At 40.7% G+C, this 18,064-nt stretch overlaps 1 protein-coding gene and 1 long non-coding RNA gene across 3 annotated transcripts in view; one reads left to right on the forward strand and one right to left on the reverse strand.

Moving 5' to 3' along the window:
- The window catches only part of WARS2 (tryptophanyl tRNA synthetase 2, mitochondrial), a 112,651-nt gene extending 108,177 nt beyond the window's left edge, over nt 1–4,474 (reverse strand). Inside the window, exon 1 of the mRNA XM_009216565.4 lies at nt 3,895–4,474. Coding sequence (XP_009214829.2) covers nt 3,895–3,984 — 90 coding nt within the window. The 5' untranslated portion in view covers nt 3,985–4,474. The remainder of the gene's footprint in view (nt 1–3,894) is intronic.
- A 90-nt stretch (nt 4,475–4,564) lies between these two features.
- The window catches only part of LOC110740747, a 174,824-nt gene continuing 161,324 nt past the window's right edge, over nt 4,565–18,064 (forward strand). For both annotated transcript variants that reach the window (XR_002515811.2, XR_002515810.1), the window contains exon 1: nt 4,565–5,154. This is a non-coding gene — a long non-coding RNA (uncharacterized LOC110740747). The remainder of the gene's footprint in view (nt 5,155–18,064) is intronic.

Consider the following 18,064-nt stretch of genomic DNA (forward strand, 5'->3'; position numbering starts at 1 on the left):
AAAGCTAAAAGTCAGTGGGAACACTACCCCAATTTAATGTCATTAACAATGCAGAAACCTACAGTAACAAATACTAATTGCAAAATATGGAATGAAATGCCTACATTAAATCTTACCATCCTAATTCCACCATTGTGTGACACTGGGCAAGTTACTTAACTAAAGACTATTTCTTCACGTTTAAAATAAGGTGGCAATACCTGCCTCAAGGTCTTGTTATGAACAATATCTCTTCGCAGTATTCTTGCCAAAAATCCATAACCTCAGTCTAATCACAAAGAAAAATCAGATAAACCTAAACTGAGAGACATTCTACAAAATAACTGACCAGTTCTCTTCAAAAGTGCCAAGGTCATGAAAGAGAAAATGTATAGATTAGAAAACACATGAAAGCAAAATGCAATGTAGGATCCTGGATTTGATCTTGGACTAAGTAAAGGGACAGTGAAAATCTAGTGAAATTTGAACTAAGTCTGTAGCTAAATTACTATTTTTGTACCAACATTAATTTCTTGATTTTGATAACTGTATTATGATTATTCAAGACAAAGCTTGGTGAAGGGTACACAGAAATTCTCTGTACTAATTTTGCAACTCTGTAAATCTAAAATTATTTTTAAATTAAAAAAATTTAAGTCTTGTGAGAAATATAGGGTCCAAAATTTTAAACCATGCTTTTTTTTAAGGCATAATTCTTCATCTAATGGCTATACTTGGCAGTTGTTAACAGCAAGAACATTATGTGAATATTGGCCAAACCCAGGCTAGGAACTGCTAATAATGAAGCATGTTCAACTGCAATAAAATGTGGACACTTTATCGTACTTCAACTGAATAACAAATATTTTTGCAAAAATCTAACCATCAGTATTTCACTCTTTGCACAACACCATCATGACTTAGTTCTTAAAGAAGTATGGATTCTGTGTTTGGCCAATGATGACAGGCTTAAATTTACCTAATACCATCAACATTTAAACAGAACCTGTCAAGTCTTAATTCCTCTGACTCTATGACTACGCTCATCTTGTCAGATTTCAACAGTTTTCTGTCAGGCAACACCTGGCAAAATAAACCGTTTTCATATAAATTGTAGACATCCCATAATGAGTATGGAGTGATGTGCTGTTATTCCTGTTTCTCCCTAATTTTTATTTTCAACTTCAGTTTACATCTGGCCTTGAGAGATAAAAGCCTGCATCTGAGATAAGCAAAAATGCCCTATGTCAAGCTTTTTACCCAAGATTTTGTTTTTAAAAAGGAAAACACTAAAAACCATTAAAACAACCTAGGAATCACAATACTTTATTAGTTAGAGTTTCTAACATAGCACTGCTATGGCTCATTCACTTTTGCTTCACAACTCAGGGAGTAAGTGCACAGCCAAGGCAAATAAAAACTAACGTGGCTATTTCTTGGTTTTTGATAGAACCATTCATATGATAAATACACATTTTTTCCTATTATACTAGTCTTGCAAAATAATCTTTGTTTTCTACAAAGGTTATGAGATATCATAAAAATGTCTAATGCATCTGGTTTAAGAATCCAATGCCTCTTTCACATATTTCTGCATCTGTTCACAAAATCCCTTTGACTTCAAAGGAAGCTTTTCAAGAGAAAAAGAAGATACATACAGGAAAAGTGGCCATAAATTTTTAGTAGTCCTTTTTTAGGCCATTTTAATAATGGCACTGTGGGACAAGTATCTTCCCCAGAAACCTAAAATATCACAAATGGTATGAATGACTAAAGATTTGTATAAAGATTTATGATTTCAAAACTTTTTTCTGGTTATAAAAAAGTGTGTCTTCAATTTAGACATGTGAAAAATATGGAATGCTGTAAAAGGAAACAAATAACTTTTAACTCACTATTTAGGAAGGCCAAAGCAAAATTTAAAAGTTAAAAAAGTTTGTTCCCTTCCAGTCTTTTTTTCTACGTATATGTTTATATAAACACTTATATATAAACATAACACTGTAATAACACTATGAACACAATTTTGTGTCTTAGTCTTTTGAAAGACCACATTAATTTTTCAAACCATCATTTTCAATGACTGAAATTATATGTAGATTTACACTTTAAAAAAATACTCGCACATTTAATTCTTATTCTACTCAAAGCTAAATTAAATGTTTAGAAACATTCATCTGTACTGGAAATTCTACATCTTGAAACAATCTAGATTAATAATTAACTTTAATAGCCCTATTCATAAATGCCACTGCAACAATAGTAGAGGTTTAAGAAATTTTTTCTTTAGCATTTATAATGACTTAGTGTCTTAAACTTCCCTGGGCAGTCTTTAGCAGGCTGTAGTTTTTTTCTTTTTTTCTTTTTTCTCTTTGATTCTCTATTCTCAAGACATCTTCAATTCTTTAGTTTGGAATAAGAGGAAGTTTGGGTCTAAGGCTTAGCTACTTTGATAACACAGGTGTTAATGTGCTATTAATTATAAATAATCAGCTAATTCTGCTTCTGCAGAATCAAACCCTCAAATTGCAAGAAGAGGAATTCTTGATAAATTTATCTAATTTTTGATAAATTTATCTAATTGTCTTGCCTAACATTGCTGCTGAAATTTAAAGTAACATTTGAATAGTTGTTTGTTGACAAGGAGCTTTCTGGTAATATATTAATACATTAGCTTATAAGAATTTTGAGAGGCTCACATCAATAAAAAACGGAAGTTCAAAAAATTTATGACATGATTAGAAAAATAAGTTGAACTTAAATCTTAGTTTCCATAATTACTCTCATTGGCTTTGTTTTGGCTTCATAATCATGGAACTATAGATTTCCCAGAGCTTGAAGGAACATTAACATGTCAATCAGTCCAACTCTTCCTCCACTGAATATGAGAAAAAAAAGAAAAAAAAACGTCCCAAAGAGATTGACTCCTCACACAGCTATCAAGCGGCAGACCAAACCTTTGACCTCTAGGCTACCTTCCAGTCTAGCTCTCAACACATCAGTTACAATAGGTGTGACATCCTCACACCTACGCATTATAGCAATGAATATGCAAACGACGCCAGGAAATTACATTATCACAGTCTCTCCTTTCCCTCTAGTTCCCAGAAGCTATCTCCCGTAGACATCGTACGTCAAAGTGCTTGCCACTGAGACTGCACTTGGAAGACGTTTGGTAAAAGCCTGAATAACAGAAAGAGTATCCCTTCCACCTGACTTTTTTGCTTTGAGGGTAAAATTCCAAATATTTAAGACAAATCCCAATAAGACCAGGCCGTGACATGGTCTCCATACGACGAGATTAATGGTAACGGCAGTGCTGTCAAGCGCAGGACAGGACGAACTCTGTGGCAGCTTGCGGTCACTCTTTCACCTGCTAGATACAGCAGTGCTGTGGAGTCACGAGAAGCAACCAGAATGGAAGAAGCACTGACACCTGCTCAAGTACCACACTGCCAATCTGCTGCCCGGACCTAAGCTTCCCAACGCCTAACAAGACTTCCCTAACCTCTCCGATAGCCCCTTAGCTTGTTGTTAGGGTAAGGAGGGTAAAAACAGTAATAGGACCACGATAAGAAGAGCAGTCTCTAAAACAACCGGTCTCTGAAAACATCACAGCTAGGGTAGCCGCACCGCGTTGCCCGGCAACAGCGGCGGCGCTCGGCTCCCAGAACTGGGGGCGGCCTCAAGACGTCAGGAAGCGGCGCGCTTTTTCCACCAAGGGACCTTTACGTCATCACGTATCCTTGCAACGTCACTACGCTCTGAGTAGGCCGGCAGTCATAGGCGAGTAGACCTTAGGCGAGAGAAGGCACGTACTTTCCCTAAGAAGCGGGAGGAGAGAAATAGAGGGCAGTGGGATGAGAAGAACCTCGCGCGTGGGAAGCCGTGGAGGGAAGGGCCGTCTTTGGTTACCTGGGGAGCGGGAGCAGCTGCGGATCCTTTATGAAGTGCCCGGATGAACCTCCAGCACCCACGCGCTTTCCGCATTGAGTGCAGCGCCATCTTGAGAAGGGCGGAGCCGTCTTGTTCGTAATGACGTCTGTTCAGAGAGCCAATCCCAGTCTCGCGACTCCTGCTTGCTGGGCGCGGCCCGGGCCTCCAGGCTCCGCGGCGCAGCCGCTATCAGGCGGAGTGCAGTTTTTACCGAGCAGGTGGGGACAGGAACGAGGTGGGGCTTTAGTGATTTTCCCTGGATTCCATGTCTGCATCAGCCTTCCTGGAAGGAGAATCTCTTTGGGGATTATTAGTAGCAGCGCTTTAGACTGGGAAGAAAGTCAAGTAGGCAGCCTTTCTCATCTTAGCTTTGTGAAGGCAACCTTAAAAAAGTTTGTTTAGGAACTCCCAGTTCTTTTAGAGGGCAATGTAAGTGGTCTTTTTAGACGTATGTGGCCTCATTTCCCTTTTTTTTTTTCTTTGAGACAAGGTCTCACTCTCGCCCAGGCTGAAGTGCAGTGGCGCGATCTCGGCTCACTGTAACCTTCGCCTCCCAGGCTCAAGCTGTTCTGCCTCAGCCTCCTGAGTAGCTGGGACCACAAGGGTGCGCCACCACGCCCGGCTAAGTTTTGTATTTTTGGTAGAGACAGGGTTTCACCATGTTCCCCAGGCCCTCTCAAACTCCTGAGCTCAAGCCAAGCCATCTGCCTCGGCCTCCCAAAGTGCTAGGATTACAGGCATGCGCCACCGCAGTGGGCATATGTGGCCTTATTTCGTTCTTCCTGTGAACTTTGTTGAACCCTACCGTAATGTGCTAGGCACTGAAAGTACAGAGAAAGACATATCTTGCCTTCAAGATGTGTACAGTCTAATAGAGTATCGGATAAATAAATGATGTACACTTAATAGGTGTTAAAGAAGCAAACACCAAGTTTTGAGGAGGAGTGGTTAGGACTGGGGTGTTTCAACCTAATCTAGGAAAGACTGCAGGAAGGTTATAACTGATGGAAGAAATTGTTTTGTTTGGGGTTATGATAAAATTTAATACAGTCCTCCTGCTTCTGTTAATTCACCTAAAAATCGCCCAGACAGATTTACGAGTGTTTCAGTAAAAATATAACTGGAAGAAATTAATGAGGATTCCTTTATGTGTTTTGTTATAATTCATCCAGCTACTGAAAATTACCAAGGAGAGGTAGGAGATAAGAGATGCCTATAAAGGAGCTGAAATCTACCAGGGTAAGACAAAACAGTAAATTAAAACCGTATAGTATAATCTTGTAGGTATACAAAGTACTGGTGAAGTTCAAGTATAATTGGTGTAATTTAGAAGTGAGCAGAAAAGTGAGCAGAAAAGGGATGAAGGCAAAAAGAAAAAAAAAACTAGGAAATCAAGTTACAGCCTTCAACAAAACTCATCAGTTTGGTTTTGGCTGTTAAATTTGAGGTGCTTGTAGTACTTCCAAAATGTGGTGCCCATTAAATAGATACATGGGTCTGAAGCTCAGAAGCGATATGAACTACAGAACAGATGGTACTTGAAACCAAGGAAATCCTTGAGACCACCAGATAGAGTTTGTGGAATGAAAGCAGCCAGATGATGGGAATAAAGGAGCCAAGAGGTGTTGTAGAACCCAAAGAATGTGGTATTACTGAGACCTTGGAAACAAACCTTGCCAGGGGAAAGGGGATGTATGTTATCCCTTGTAAAATGCAGTTTAATAAATGCCCTACATGTTTTACTCATACATAGAGCAAAGCATTATAGTACAGTTTTTTACATATATTTTATTAATTAGATTATATGACCCTAGCAATTAGCAAGGTTAGATTTCTGACATCCTTAGCCATCTAGATAGCAAGATAAAACCTAGCAATAAGACTATGGTGCACCAAAAGCTGTCAAAGTGTATACCTACTTTATTTCTTCAAGAAGTAGTTCTTAGTCTTATCTGCAGACTCCCATGACCAATAATATTTTCATGGGACGTATTTCCAAGACATAGTCCCACTAAAAAAGGTGGAACTTCAGACCACAAGTTTGATAACTTCAGTATCCTGATTTTTAAAATCAGAAATATTTGCTAATTTTTAGACTTTGTTAGAAGTAATAAATTGTGTTTTGCACCTTGGTGGTCACCTGGTAACTCTCAGGTGTCACTCAGTCAGCCTTGCTTCTTGGACAAGGACTATAGTTTATATTTCTAACATCTCCCCCAGCACCTAGAATAGTCTCTTGTGCAGAGTAGGCACCTCTTTTAAAAGTAAATTGGATTTGAACAAATTACACAGCTTATTGTCAGCGATTGATATGCTTTTAACCACTGGAAGGAAGTTAACAGAAAAGACACAGGATGTATTAAAAATGAACCAGTTCTGTCTACTTTTGTACTTTTTCACAGTAAGTGTTTTGGTGTTGGGGAAAGTATGACTACAAAGCTCACCATCTTCTAAGAGGAGGAATATATTCAGCTCAGTATATTTAACTTATTTTAATAAGTTTTTAATAATGGTAACCGTGACTTCTCTGGGAAAGATATATTATTCAATGTATGTTTAAAGAAAAAACCCGTAATACACTTTTGAAATGTTTTCATACAAAATGGTTAACATTTAAAAGTGTATATATATCATGGGCTGGGCATGGTGGCTCACACCTGTGATCCCAGCACTTTGGGAGGCCGGGGTGGGCAGATCTCTTGAGGTCAGGAGTTCCAGACCAGCCTGGCCAACATGGTGAAACCCCATCTCTACGAAAAATACAAAAATTATCCAGGCATGGTGGTGTGCGCCTGTAGTCCCAGCTACTCAGGAGGCTGAGACACGAGAGTTGCTTTAACCAGGGAGGCAGAGGTTTCAGGGAGCCCAGACTGAGCCACTGCATTCCACAGTGGGCGACACAGCAAGACTGTCTCAGAGAAAAAAAAAAAAGAAAGAAAAGTGTGTATTATGCAGTTGGTTATATGGAAAATTCTCCTATGGAATACTTCTTTCTCCAACAGTGTTGTTTAAATGAAGCACCACTGTATTTAATGACAGTATTTTACCACTGGTATCATTTGAGTAAGCTAAAGAACTTTGGTAAAGTGAGATATAAATGTTGTATTGAGAGCAGACTTTAAACATACCTAAGATTAAAAACTTCTATAGTCCTATTCTTATAGCATGAACTATGTGTCTGCATATGTTCATGCTTACAATTTTGAACACTTGTTTAAATTTTGATTTCTCATCAACACTTTTACTTTATAGTAAGTTCTGGTAATTTTGTTCTCTCCTTAACATTCCCTGCAAATCCTCTCTTGCTAGAAACAACAGATTAAAACCAGACTGGCAGTTGGGAAATGGTTTCTATTGCAACCATGTGTGTCAGAAGAAAGGATTAGGTTTCCTTGTCCAAGAACATCAAGGGGAACCTCCACCTCTGCAGACACACCTCTATTCCTTAGTAATGGAGAGTTTATACCTAGTTAGATTTAAATGGGATAAGGGAAGAGTTTAAATCCATTCTTAGCTCAAGCAGTATAATCAGCCCTCAAGTCTCAAAGTATCCAATTTTGTTTCTCTAATTTAATTCTAAGTGTCAGGTTGGTATTAGATGCTGATCAAGGTGATGGAGATTTGCCCTACACATTTATTCACTTAAAGAAGAATTTTGCAGACTGCAAAGACTAGATGGGAGTTGTCTTCAAAACTTACTTAAAGCACAATTCATTCACCCCTGACCTTTCATTTATATTGAATATGTTTTTTCAAATATAGAAGAGATTCCATAATAAAAGCAAACAAACCTCTCTCTTCATAATTATGGGGTACAGTTCTCTGTACATGTTCTCTGACCATGCCATCTTATGCTGGACCTGTTATAAGGACCCAAATTAAAGTGAGGCAGATCCTGCTTTTGAGTGAGATAACTTCCAAGAGTTATTAAAGTATGTGGGAAGCTGTAATAATGATTATTCTTTTTTTACCTTTGGCTTAACTTTAGTTCCTCCTATTTTATAACTGATGAAACTGATCCACAGATATTAAGTACCTTGACCAAAATCACACAAGTAAAAGCAAGAATGAAAAGAACCTTCAGTCGGGTGCAGTGGCTCATGCCTGTAATCCCAGCACTGTGGGAGGACGAGGTGTGCAGATCACCTGAGGTCAGGAGTTTGAGACCAGCCTGGCCAACATGGTGAAACCCCGTCTACTGAAAATACAAAAATTAGCCAGGTGTGGTGGCAGGTGCCTGTAATCGCTACTCAGGAGGCTGAGGCGGGAGAATCACTCGAAACTGGAAGGCAGCAGTTGCAGTGAGCCAAGATTGTGCCGCTGCACTCCAGCCTGGGCAACAAGGGCGAAACTCCATCTCAAAAAAAAAAAAAAAGAACCTTCATCTCCAGATGAGTGTTCTACTTTGACACCATGGTAAAGCTGAAGAGGCTAAAGCTAGAGCCAGTCCAAATGGGGAAAGGTTCCACATAAAGCCACATCCTTGTGTTAGGCTTCAAAGTCAGAACAAGCAAGTATCCTATTTTTAAAGGCTGATACTCTCATCTCCACCCCTAATGTAAAAAGATGTTGTCTTTCCCTAGTAGTTTTTGGGAGAGAGCAAATTATAGCATCTTATTATAAGGACAATAATCAGAAGCTCATCTTATCTTTGGGAAGGCTTAAAGGGTTTTTTAGGGAGCCATCATTATCACTTTATTTCTGGAAGAAAGAGCAAAATGCAAGAAGAGACTAAGTGATGTGAATAGCAAAATGGGATTTTTCTCAGAGTACTTTTTTCTTAAAATTAAGGGGCAAGGCCACACTCTGTATTGCCAGGTTCGACTTCTTGCCTTAAGGACAGTTTTCCACCCCACAACAGTGAAGATATTTTGATGAGAGTTAAGGTGGGGAAGGTGGGTAGAGAGTCAGAACAGATACAAGTGAATAACATGCATGAAAACTGACTCCGTTACGTGTAGAGTTGTTAGTGTGCAGAACCAGGAGGAATACTGATTACATAGCAATGTTACAGGCCCCAGGATTCCTGTTTATATTTAATATTTTCTCTCCATACTCTTACAAATGGTCATTTCAACATTAGAGAACAGGTCTTTAAAAAAGGCAGAGAATTGCTCCCTTGTGTATGGATCTAGAATAGAGAATAATTTGGGAGAATTGTAAGACTATTTCAGTGTTCCTTATCCCCATTTTTCATCCTCAGTCTTAGTACGTGTATCCCATAGAGGAAATACAACTTTAAAATGAGCAAAATTAAACTTTTGAAAGTGTATTTTATTTTGTTGTCTCTCTTTGCATGGTGTATCTTTTCTACTTGGTATGGCCCTAAAGACAAGATCCTTATACTATCTGTACACTTACTCTATTTTAAAATCACCATCCTTTGCTCCCAGCTACTTTATAACTTGGGGGAGCAGGGTTTGCAATTCAAAGCTTATCTTTTACAAAAAGAACTTTAACAAGATCTCCAAAAAGCTCCCTCGAGTGGCTTTTAGATAGGCTCTTTTCTGTTTGTCTTTGTAATCAAACTACATTAGATTCCATCCAACACCCTGTCTTCTAGTATGATGCTATGATCCTAGGTGTGACTACTGAAAGTAAAACGTAATGCTTAGATCTTGATATTTATAAAAACATTATTAAAAGATATCTTTGCCTCTCTAAAAATAGGGTCTTGACCTAACTGTCTCAGTCAAATTCCACTTCAGCCCATGAGATTTCACTGGACTTCCCCAGATTCATTGACAACTGCAATCAACCATATTTTTCTTCACTTTTTCTCCTCAGTAAGTAGAACTGAGCATGATCTTGGAGAAAATCAGCATGCATTACTGATCTGTGAACCATTCACCCTTCACATGCTTCTTTTTCCGTGTATGTGCCTCTTTTTCCTTGTGTGTAAAGTGAGGGGAAGAAAGAGGAGGGCTACATGACACCATTGTAACTCTTGTGTTTCAAGACACTGGTTTCTGCCTTGTCTCAGATTACAGTCATTTAGAAATACAGACATAGGTATTATAGTCAGAATCCACATTTTAGAGTATATCTGCTGACCCCATGTCTGTGGAAGATACTGAGATGCAGGTTCTGAGAATGGGCCTCAAAATTTTTCTCAAGACTGTGCTCCAGGAAGCTATGTTCAACCAAGTGAAATTGCCCCTGCTTTTCATCCTAGCATAGCAGGTTTCCGTTTATGAAAGACAGAGAATATGCAACTCTCAGCCACCTGAATATGAAGTGGCTTTCCACAGATCTCTTTTTGAAGGGTAGGTGGGAAGAATATCTTGACCTGTTTTCGTTCTCTGTAGCAGTTCCTCTAGCTCCCAACTGTATTACTTTTGGCTTGTTCTCAGAAATATGCTGCTTCTTTTGTAATCGGCAGTCACAATGATTTGTGTGCCAGCTGCTAGCCTAAGAGAGAGTTCCAGAAGAGGGCTACCTAACAGGTGCTGTGGCATTTAGAAGAGGAATGGAACCACTGTCTACCCACAGCTTGTAGGTGTGGAGAACAAAGTATATGTGTGTTGGAGAGATGGTGGGTGGGAAATTACCCCTGCCTCTCTCTCACGCTTTGATCTTCTGATCTTTTGGTTACTCCCATTTGATGAACCTCAGAGCAAAGGAGTATGACTTATCCAGTCCGTAAAGGTCAGTCCCTCTGCCAGCCCCTTCCCCAGATGCACAGAACAAAATGCAGAATGATAGACAATGGATCCGAATGAAAATATTCACTGTAGAGCTATCTATTTACAGAACTAGGAATATAACTAAAAATGATAAAAACCAAAATCATCTTAGGATAACTTTTTAAACAGGCATTAAACTTCTTAAAGGAAAGAACTTTATCTTCATCTCTGACTTAGAGTACTAGGCACATCCAAGACGGACTCATCAGTGCTGTACGTGGAAACTAAGAAAAAAAAGGGAGCTCAATAAATATTGGCATATTGGTTAAATGAACAAAACACATGCGAGGGGGAGGAGGGAAATGTGCAATGGGATATTTTAGATAGTCCAGAGAGTTGGGAAAAAAAATTTTTTTTGAGCCTAAGAAACCCTGGAAGCATTTTTTAATTCTCTACTACATGCTTGCTTTCTTGTGGTTTGCTCTTTCTGCTAAAAAGCAGAATGCATAAAACATTCTGATTAGTTAAGGGTTATTACTTAGGTTCCAAATAATGTTTCACATATAAATCTAAATTACTACTCTTCCTCCATTCTGCTTCCCTTTCTGTTTGGTCAAATCCCTGTGGGAGAGAGTAGCATTCCTGTGGTGGGTAAAATAATTTCTATGGAAATTTTTCAAAATGCAATTTCTCTAAACATTATGTGAAGATATGATTTATTTCTGGATTCAGTCCTTGTGCTTGCATCATTTTCCAATTTATCATCAAGTTCTCTGTGTGCCAGTTCTATGTTTAAGGATCTGTTCATATCAGTTGTAATCTAAGAGGGTAAACTTCCACTAGGAGGATTGAAGCAGAAAAGGAGAAAATGTGTCCCAGAAGGCAATGGGTGCACTGAAAAGAAGATGGGACTTTATTCCCGGTCCTAACACTGCTGTAGCAAGTAAAGTGACATTGGAAAGTCCTTAACTTAGCCACTATTTTTTTTTTTTTTTTTAGACCGAGTCTCACTCTGTTGCCCAGGCTGGAGTGCAGCGGAGTGATCTGGGCTCACTGCAACCTCTGCCTCCTGGGTTCAAGCAATTCTCCTGCCTTAGCCTCCTGGGTAGCTGGGATTTCAGATGCCTGCCACCATGCCTGGCTAATTTTTGTATTTTTCGTAGAGATGGGGTTTCACCATGTTGGCCAGATTGGTCTCGAACTCCTGATCTCAAGTGATCCACCTGCCTCAGCCTCCCAAAGTGCTGGGATTACAGGCATGAGCCACAGGGCCCAGGCAACTTTTGAACCTTTTTGTGCACGTATGTGTCTGAAAAGAAGTGAGAATGTTTGAACCAAATGCCTCTCAAGGTTCCTTCTAGCCATTAACATATAAGCTTATGCTCATGTAGGTGTTGTTGCATTTCTAACCCAAGGACTGCCCAGTACTTTGGAAATACAGGTTACTGAGTGGAATTATCCTGCTCTTTTGATAGAGGATCCCACTGGCACCTCAATGATTCTTTGATTGTTATATCATGAATTTGTGGAAGACCCAGAAACCGTGTCTTGGATAGTCTAGCGTTGGAGGAATTGAATCAAATTGTGACTAACTTGAAGAAAAAATTTTGTTAGAAAACATTAGATAATAAATTCAAAATAAAGGAGAAATAAAGAGTCTTCTAATATTATTACGTGCATCTCTTGGTGGGGATTGGAGGGGGGCACAGTTTGGGAGCTAGTATTGTGGGAGAGAGCCTGGAGGGAAGAGTAAGATCTGGAAGAGATGGGAAAACCATTTATCACTAAAGCTTGTCAGGCAAAGGCACTAGTACTTGTATTCATTCATACTGTTCACTCACTTAAAAAAAAAAATCATTTAATGCATTCTTACTGCATGTCCATGAAACTAAAGCACTGAAAAGGTAATTTTTATGTTATCCGAGTACCACATACGATACTTCTTACGTATTATCAAATGTATCACCTTTTCTTGGCTCTAGTTTCCTATTTCCCACTCCAAAACCTCAGAGACATGCAATTGGAAAACCACCTTTCTTTCCTCCCTCCCTCACTGCCATCCTGCCCACATGTGTTGACCAACTCCGATTAACATGGTTGTGTCTAGGATGCTGGCGCTCCATGGAGGATTAAAACGTGGATCCCACCATAGAAAAGCTGAGTATTGCAGGGAGGATTTCTTATAAACTTAAGAAATACAATAGGAAAATAGGTGCCATTCCAGAGCATGAGCATGATAATATGAACTCAAGTCCCCTATTATTATTTTTATTTTATTTTATTTTTTTGAGACAGAGTCTCACTCCATCGCCCAGGCTGGAGTGCAGTGTTGCAATCTCGGCTCAACGCAACCTCCACCTCCCGGGTTCAAGCGATTCTCCTACCTCAGCCTCCCAAATAGCTGGGATTATAGGCGCCTGCCACCACGCCTGGCTAATTTTTGTATTTTTAGTAGAGATGAGGTTTCACCAAGTTGGGCAGGCTAGTCTCAAACTCCTGACCTCAGGTGATCCACCACCCGCCTCAGCCTCCCAAAGTACTGGGATTACAGGCATGAGCCACCACGCCCAGCCAAGTTCCCTATTTTTAAAAATATTAGCTACTAGATAATTTAGTATGAGTCCACACAACCACTGACAGTGAAAACAGGGACATACTTCTTGGGGCCTTTCTCCTGGTCTACGTGCACAACCCCACCACACAAGTAAGAGGCAGGGGTACACTTATCACTTACGTTGTCACTGCTAGTTATTACGTCAGTAAAAACGACTACCATGCCTAGTGCACAGAAGGTCACAGGACTGTGGTTTCTCCTCAAAGAGTGACACTGATTTAGAACTTAGTCATCCCTCTTATCTCAGAACTGCTTGAGAATTAAGGAGGGAAAGAAAAGAAGAGAGTCTCTAGCTCTGACCTTTACTGTGTTGGGAAGATCCCCACTCTAATCATGTTGCCACTCCTTTTTTTTAAGACAATAATAAGGTCTCCTTTTCTAGAACACCCAGCTCATAGGTTTCTAGACCTGTCCAACTGACATTTAACACCATGAAATGGTGGAGTTGGGGAGGTCATGAGACTAGTAACACACAAACAGATTTTCAAGAGCTTGACATTCCATTATTTACTCACCTAGCAAATACTTATTGAGTGTCTATTGTGCCAGGCACTGTGCTAAATACACAGAGCTGAATAGGATACTATCCATGCTCTTCAAGATCTCAGTTTAATTAGGGAGAAGGCAAACAGCAAACAGAATTTCAAGTCATAGGATGTTGGCTGTGGGTTTGTCAAAAAAAAAAAAAAGAAAAAAATTCAAGAGAAACATCTTTGTATCAGGAAGCCCTTTTGATTTCCTTAGAATCATACTTTATGAGCAATCCTAGCCCCACTGCTTGCTATTCGTATAACCTTGGACAGGCTTCCTAAGAGTTCTGGACCCCAGTGTCCTCATCTGAAGATGGGGGCAAAGAATAAGCTCCCCAAGTTTCCTTACTGCTCTAAAATGAATACTGAGTTCAGTCTTGAAGGAGTGTCTGTATAGAATTTTGAATTGGAAAGAGGAGCAGGGTGCCCTTAGGACAGAGAACTGCATGAAGAAAGCAAGGACATGCAAATGAATAGGGCATAAAGAAAGGTGGGAGTAAAGAGAATAAGGTACCAACACATCTCCCTGCTTCTACCTTCACCCCCTTCCGTGTATTTTCAATCAGCCACCAGAGTAGTCTATTAAAATGTAAGTCAGGTCATGGTCACTCCTTTGCCCAAAACCCCCCAGTGGCTTTCCATGTCATTTGGAAAAAATCCAGAGTTCTCAAAACCTGTAAGACCTAAGTGACCTGCATCTCCCATCCCAACCTCTCTTTCTGGCCCTTTCCCCATTGCCTTCCCCCTGCTTTGCTCTACTCCAGACGTGCTGGCCTCCTCACCAATGCTCACCAGTTACCACCTAAAATCTTTTACTTTATTTTCTCCTCCTCTAGAATATAGGCAGCATAGGAGCATGGCCTTTTGTCTGCTTTATTATGTATCCTCAAAGTTCAGAATGTGCATGTGTAGTAATGTATTTGTTAAATACATTTTCTTATTTACAGATAAGGAAACTAAGATCAAAGAGAATGCAAATGAAGTTAAACTGCTCTTTAGGAGAGTGTGGACCAGAACGTGCACAGATTTTCTGTGTCTCTACCCCAAGGGCTTTATGGTAGACAGAATGACGGGCCCTGAAGATGACTATATGGCAGAAGGAACTTTGCAGATGTGATTAAAACTCTTGAGATGAGAATATTATCCTGGTTTATTCTCCAGTGTAATCATAGAGGTTTTTCTAACAGGGAGGCAGGAGAGTCAGGCTGAGAAGGAAATGTGATGATGGAAACAGAGGTTGGAAGATGGAAGGGGACCCAGAGCCAAGGAATGCAGGTAGAAAAGAAAAGCCTGGATTCTCCCCTAAAGCCTCCAGATGGAATTCAGCCCTGCCTCCACCTTGATTTCAGGGCTTCTTACCCCAAGAACCGTAAGCTAATACATTTGTTTCTGTTTTTGTTTTCTTTGAGATGGAGTCTTGCTCTGCTGCCCAGACTGGAGTACAGTGGAGCGATCTCGGCTCACTGCAACCTCTGCCTCCTGGGCTCAAGTGATTCTCCTGCCTCAGCCTCCCAAATAGCTGGGATTACGGGCGCCTACCACACCCGGCTAATTGTTTTGTATTTTTAGTTGAGACGAGGTTTCGCCATGTGCTGGCCAGGTTGGTCTCGAACTCCTGACCTCAGGTGATCCACCTGCCTCAGCCTCCCAAAGTGCTGGGATTACAGGTCTGAGCCACTGCACTCAAGCGTATGAGTTGTTTTAAGCCTTCAAGTTTGTGATACCTTGTTAGAGCAGCAATAGGAAACTAATACAACTTCTATTCACTACATCTTCAGAGAAAAATGCTGGGCAGGTAAGGTGGGGACAGTTTGTTGATTCATTATTTAATAATTAGCTATTGAGCACCCCTCCCCACTTTTTTGGTGGAACACTGTGTGTAGTAATATGAGGTAAAGAACATGATTTGTGCTCTCAGAAGCTTACTAGCTAGCAGCTACAGCTATGGCTAGGGAATGGCTAGCCTTGAATTCAAGGGGGTAGGATTTGCACCTAACTTGAGACCAATGCTTAGACTTCCAGATGCAAAAACTGGGAGCCTCCTTTCAGGATTTAATCTCAACACAGACAAGAGTGTTTGTTCACTCATTTATTAATTGACTCAACCAACATTTACTGTATACATTGATATATCTGTTTTAGCAAAGAAGACAGGGAGGATATGAAAGGGGAATTTTCACATCTTAATGTAATTTTGTTTTAAAAAAAGCAGTAGGATTAAGTGTCTGTGTGTGCTTTAATTTGAAGATTTCTAGTATTTTTTCATGTTTTAATTAATTATTTTTGAGGCAGGGTCTCACTGTCTCACCCAGGCTAGAGTGCACACGTAAAATCATAACTCACTGTAGCCTCAACCTCCTGGCCTCAAGTCGTCCTCCCACCTAAGCCTCCCAAATAGCTATGACTACAGGCATGTGCCACCACACCCAGGCAATTTATTTTATTTTATTTTATTATTTTAGAAAAGGGTTCTCCCTGTGTTTCCCAGGCTGATCTCTTGGCATCAAGCAGTCCTCCCACCTCAGCCTCCAAAGTGCTGGGATTACAGGTGTGTGCCATGGCACCCAGCCCAGTATTTTTTTTTTTTTTAAATTAAAAAAATGGTGGCTCACGCCTGTAATCCCAGCACTTTGAGAGGCCGAGGTGGGCAGATCACAAGGTCAGGAGTTCGAGACCAGCCTGTCCAACATGGTGATACCCCATCTCTACCAAAATACAAAAAATAAATTAGCCAGGCATGGTGGCACACACCTATAAATCCCAGCTACTCCAGAGGCTGAGGCAGGAGAATTGCTTAAACCCCAGAGGCAGAGGTTGCATGAGCCAAGATCATGCCACTACACTCCAGCCTGGGCGACAGAGCAAGACTCCTTCTCAGGAAAAAAAAAAAAAGGAAACATTTTCCAAAAGCTAGTCTGAGCCAGGTAGTATGAAAGACACTGAAGATAAAAGAGCAGCCTTGAACTCTGGACACTTACAGCTTAATAGGAGTGACAAGTGAACAGGGGATTGCCCCACCCGAAGCTCTTGTGACCTCTTGTGACTAGAGAGAGCAACAAGGTTTCTGTAGAGGCCCAGAGGGGTCCTCCAACCCTGCTTGGAGGACAGTACTGGGGTAGAGAGGATCAAGTAGAGATTCCCAAAAGTAACATCTCCATTGAGCGGTCTGATCCTTAGCAAGCCTCGGGCCCTTTGGCCTTGCCTACCCTGGCCTTGGTTGTTTCGCTAACCAGAGTCAGCTGTGTTGTGGGTGTCTTTTCCTCTCTCCCGGTGTCCCCGGCTGGACCCTTCACTCTTTGCCTCCCACGCCCTGGCATGACACAGGCATTTTCAGACCCTTTCCCAAGATTCTGTTTACAGCCAGCATCCTGTGCAGCTCGTGAGGAGTCATAAGCCCATGATGAGATAAGAGGAGGAACTTGGAGGAAAACATGATGAACATGGACAAAGCCAAGGGGGGAAAATATGCATGTTTTTGTTTGCTTTTCCCAAACAGGATGCTTTCACACCACTGTCTGTAATCCAAACAGTATGTTTCTCCTTAACATACTGTGAAGATGTGAAGCTGCATGAGAAATGTTCTCCCAAGATGGAGTTAGTGTCCCTCCTGGAGCTCCCTCAGCACCCTGTGCTCCCACCTTTCAAAGGATCACTCACACCCTAGCCCATTTCCTCACTGTCTGATGTTCTCCACGGACCCCTAAGATCCTTCTAGAGCCATGAACAGCCTTGCTTGAGGTTGTATGGCATATACCCTGTGCACAGTGAATGCTCAGTAAATAACTGCGCCATTGAACTGAATAGAATAAAACACCACAGATACTAGTTTGGTCAAATTTTAAAACATCAGAAGTTCAACTCTCATTTTGGAAGGCGGGGATGTGATTCAATTTTAATCGATTATTTCTCAGAAAACATAAAAATGTTGCTACAATTCTCAAATAAATATTTACCAATTACATTTTCAACCTGATTTGACACTCTGAGGAGGGGGGAAGCTTGAGTACATCATAAAAACTTCAGTTTACCTCTAACTTGTGGTCGTGTGTGAAGAAGGAGCACAGGATACAGAAGAGGGAAAAATGCTTTGAAAACTAAAGTGGGTTGCAAATGTTAGTTGGTTTTCACACAACGGACACAGAAACCGTCTGTGCATTCAGGCACTTGCAGACTGAAGCAAACAGCTGTATTTGGATGAGGCAGAGGAATGGTGGGAGGAACTGTTTCTTGTTGCACAGAGCATTCAGTTGTTCTGGGCTTTGCCAGGACACAGATGGTTTTCCTTGCTGGAATTGGTCAGGGAGGGCAGGGGAAGTGCCCAGGCTTTGCTTTCCCATAATCGACAGTACAGAGTTTTAAGAAATATTTGAACAGTAGCA

Source organism: Papio anubis, chromosome 1, assembly GCF_008728515.1.
Source record: "Papio anubis isolate 15944 chromosome 1, Panubis1.0, whole genome shotgun sequence".
NCBI classification, from domain to species: Eukaryota; Metazoa; Chordata; class Mammalia; order Primates; family Cercopithecidae; genus Papio; species Papio anubis.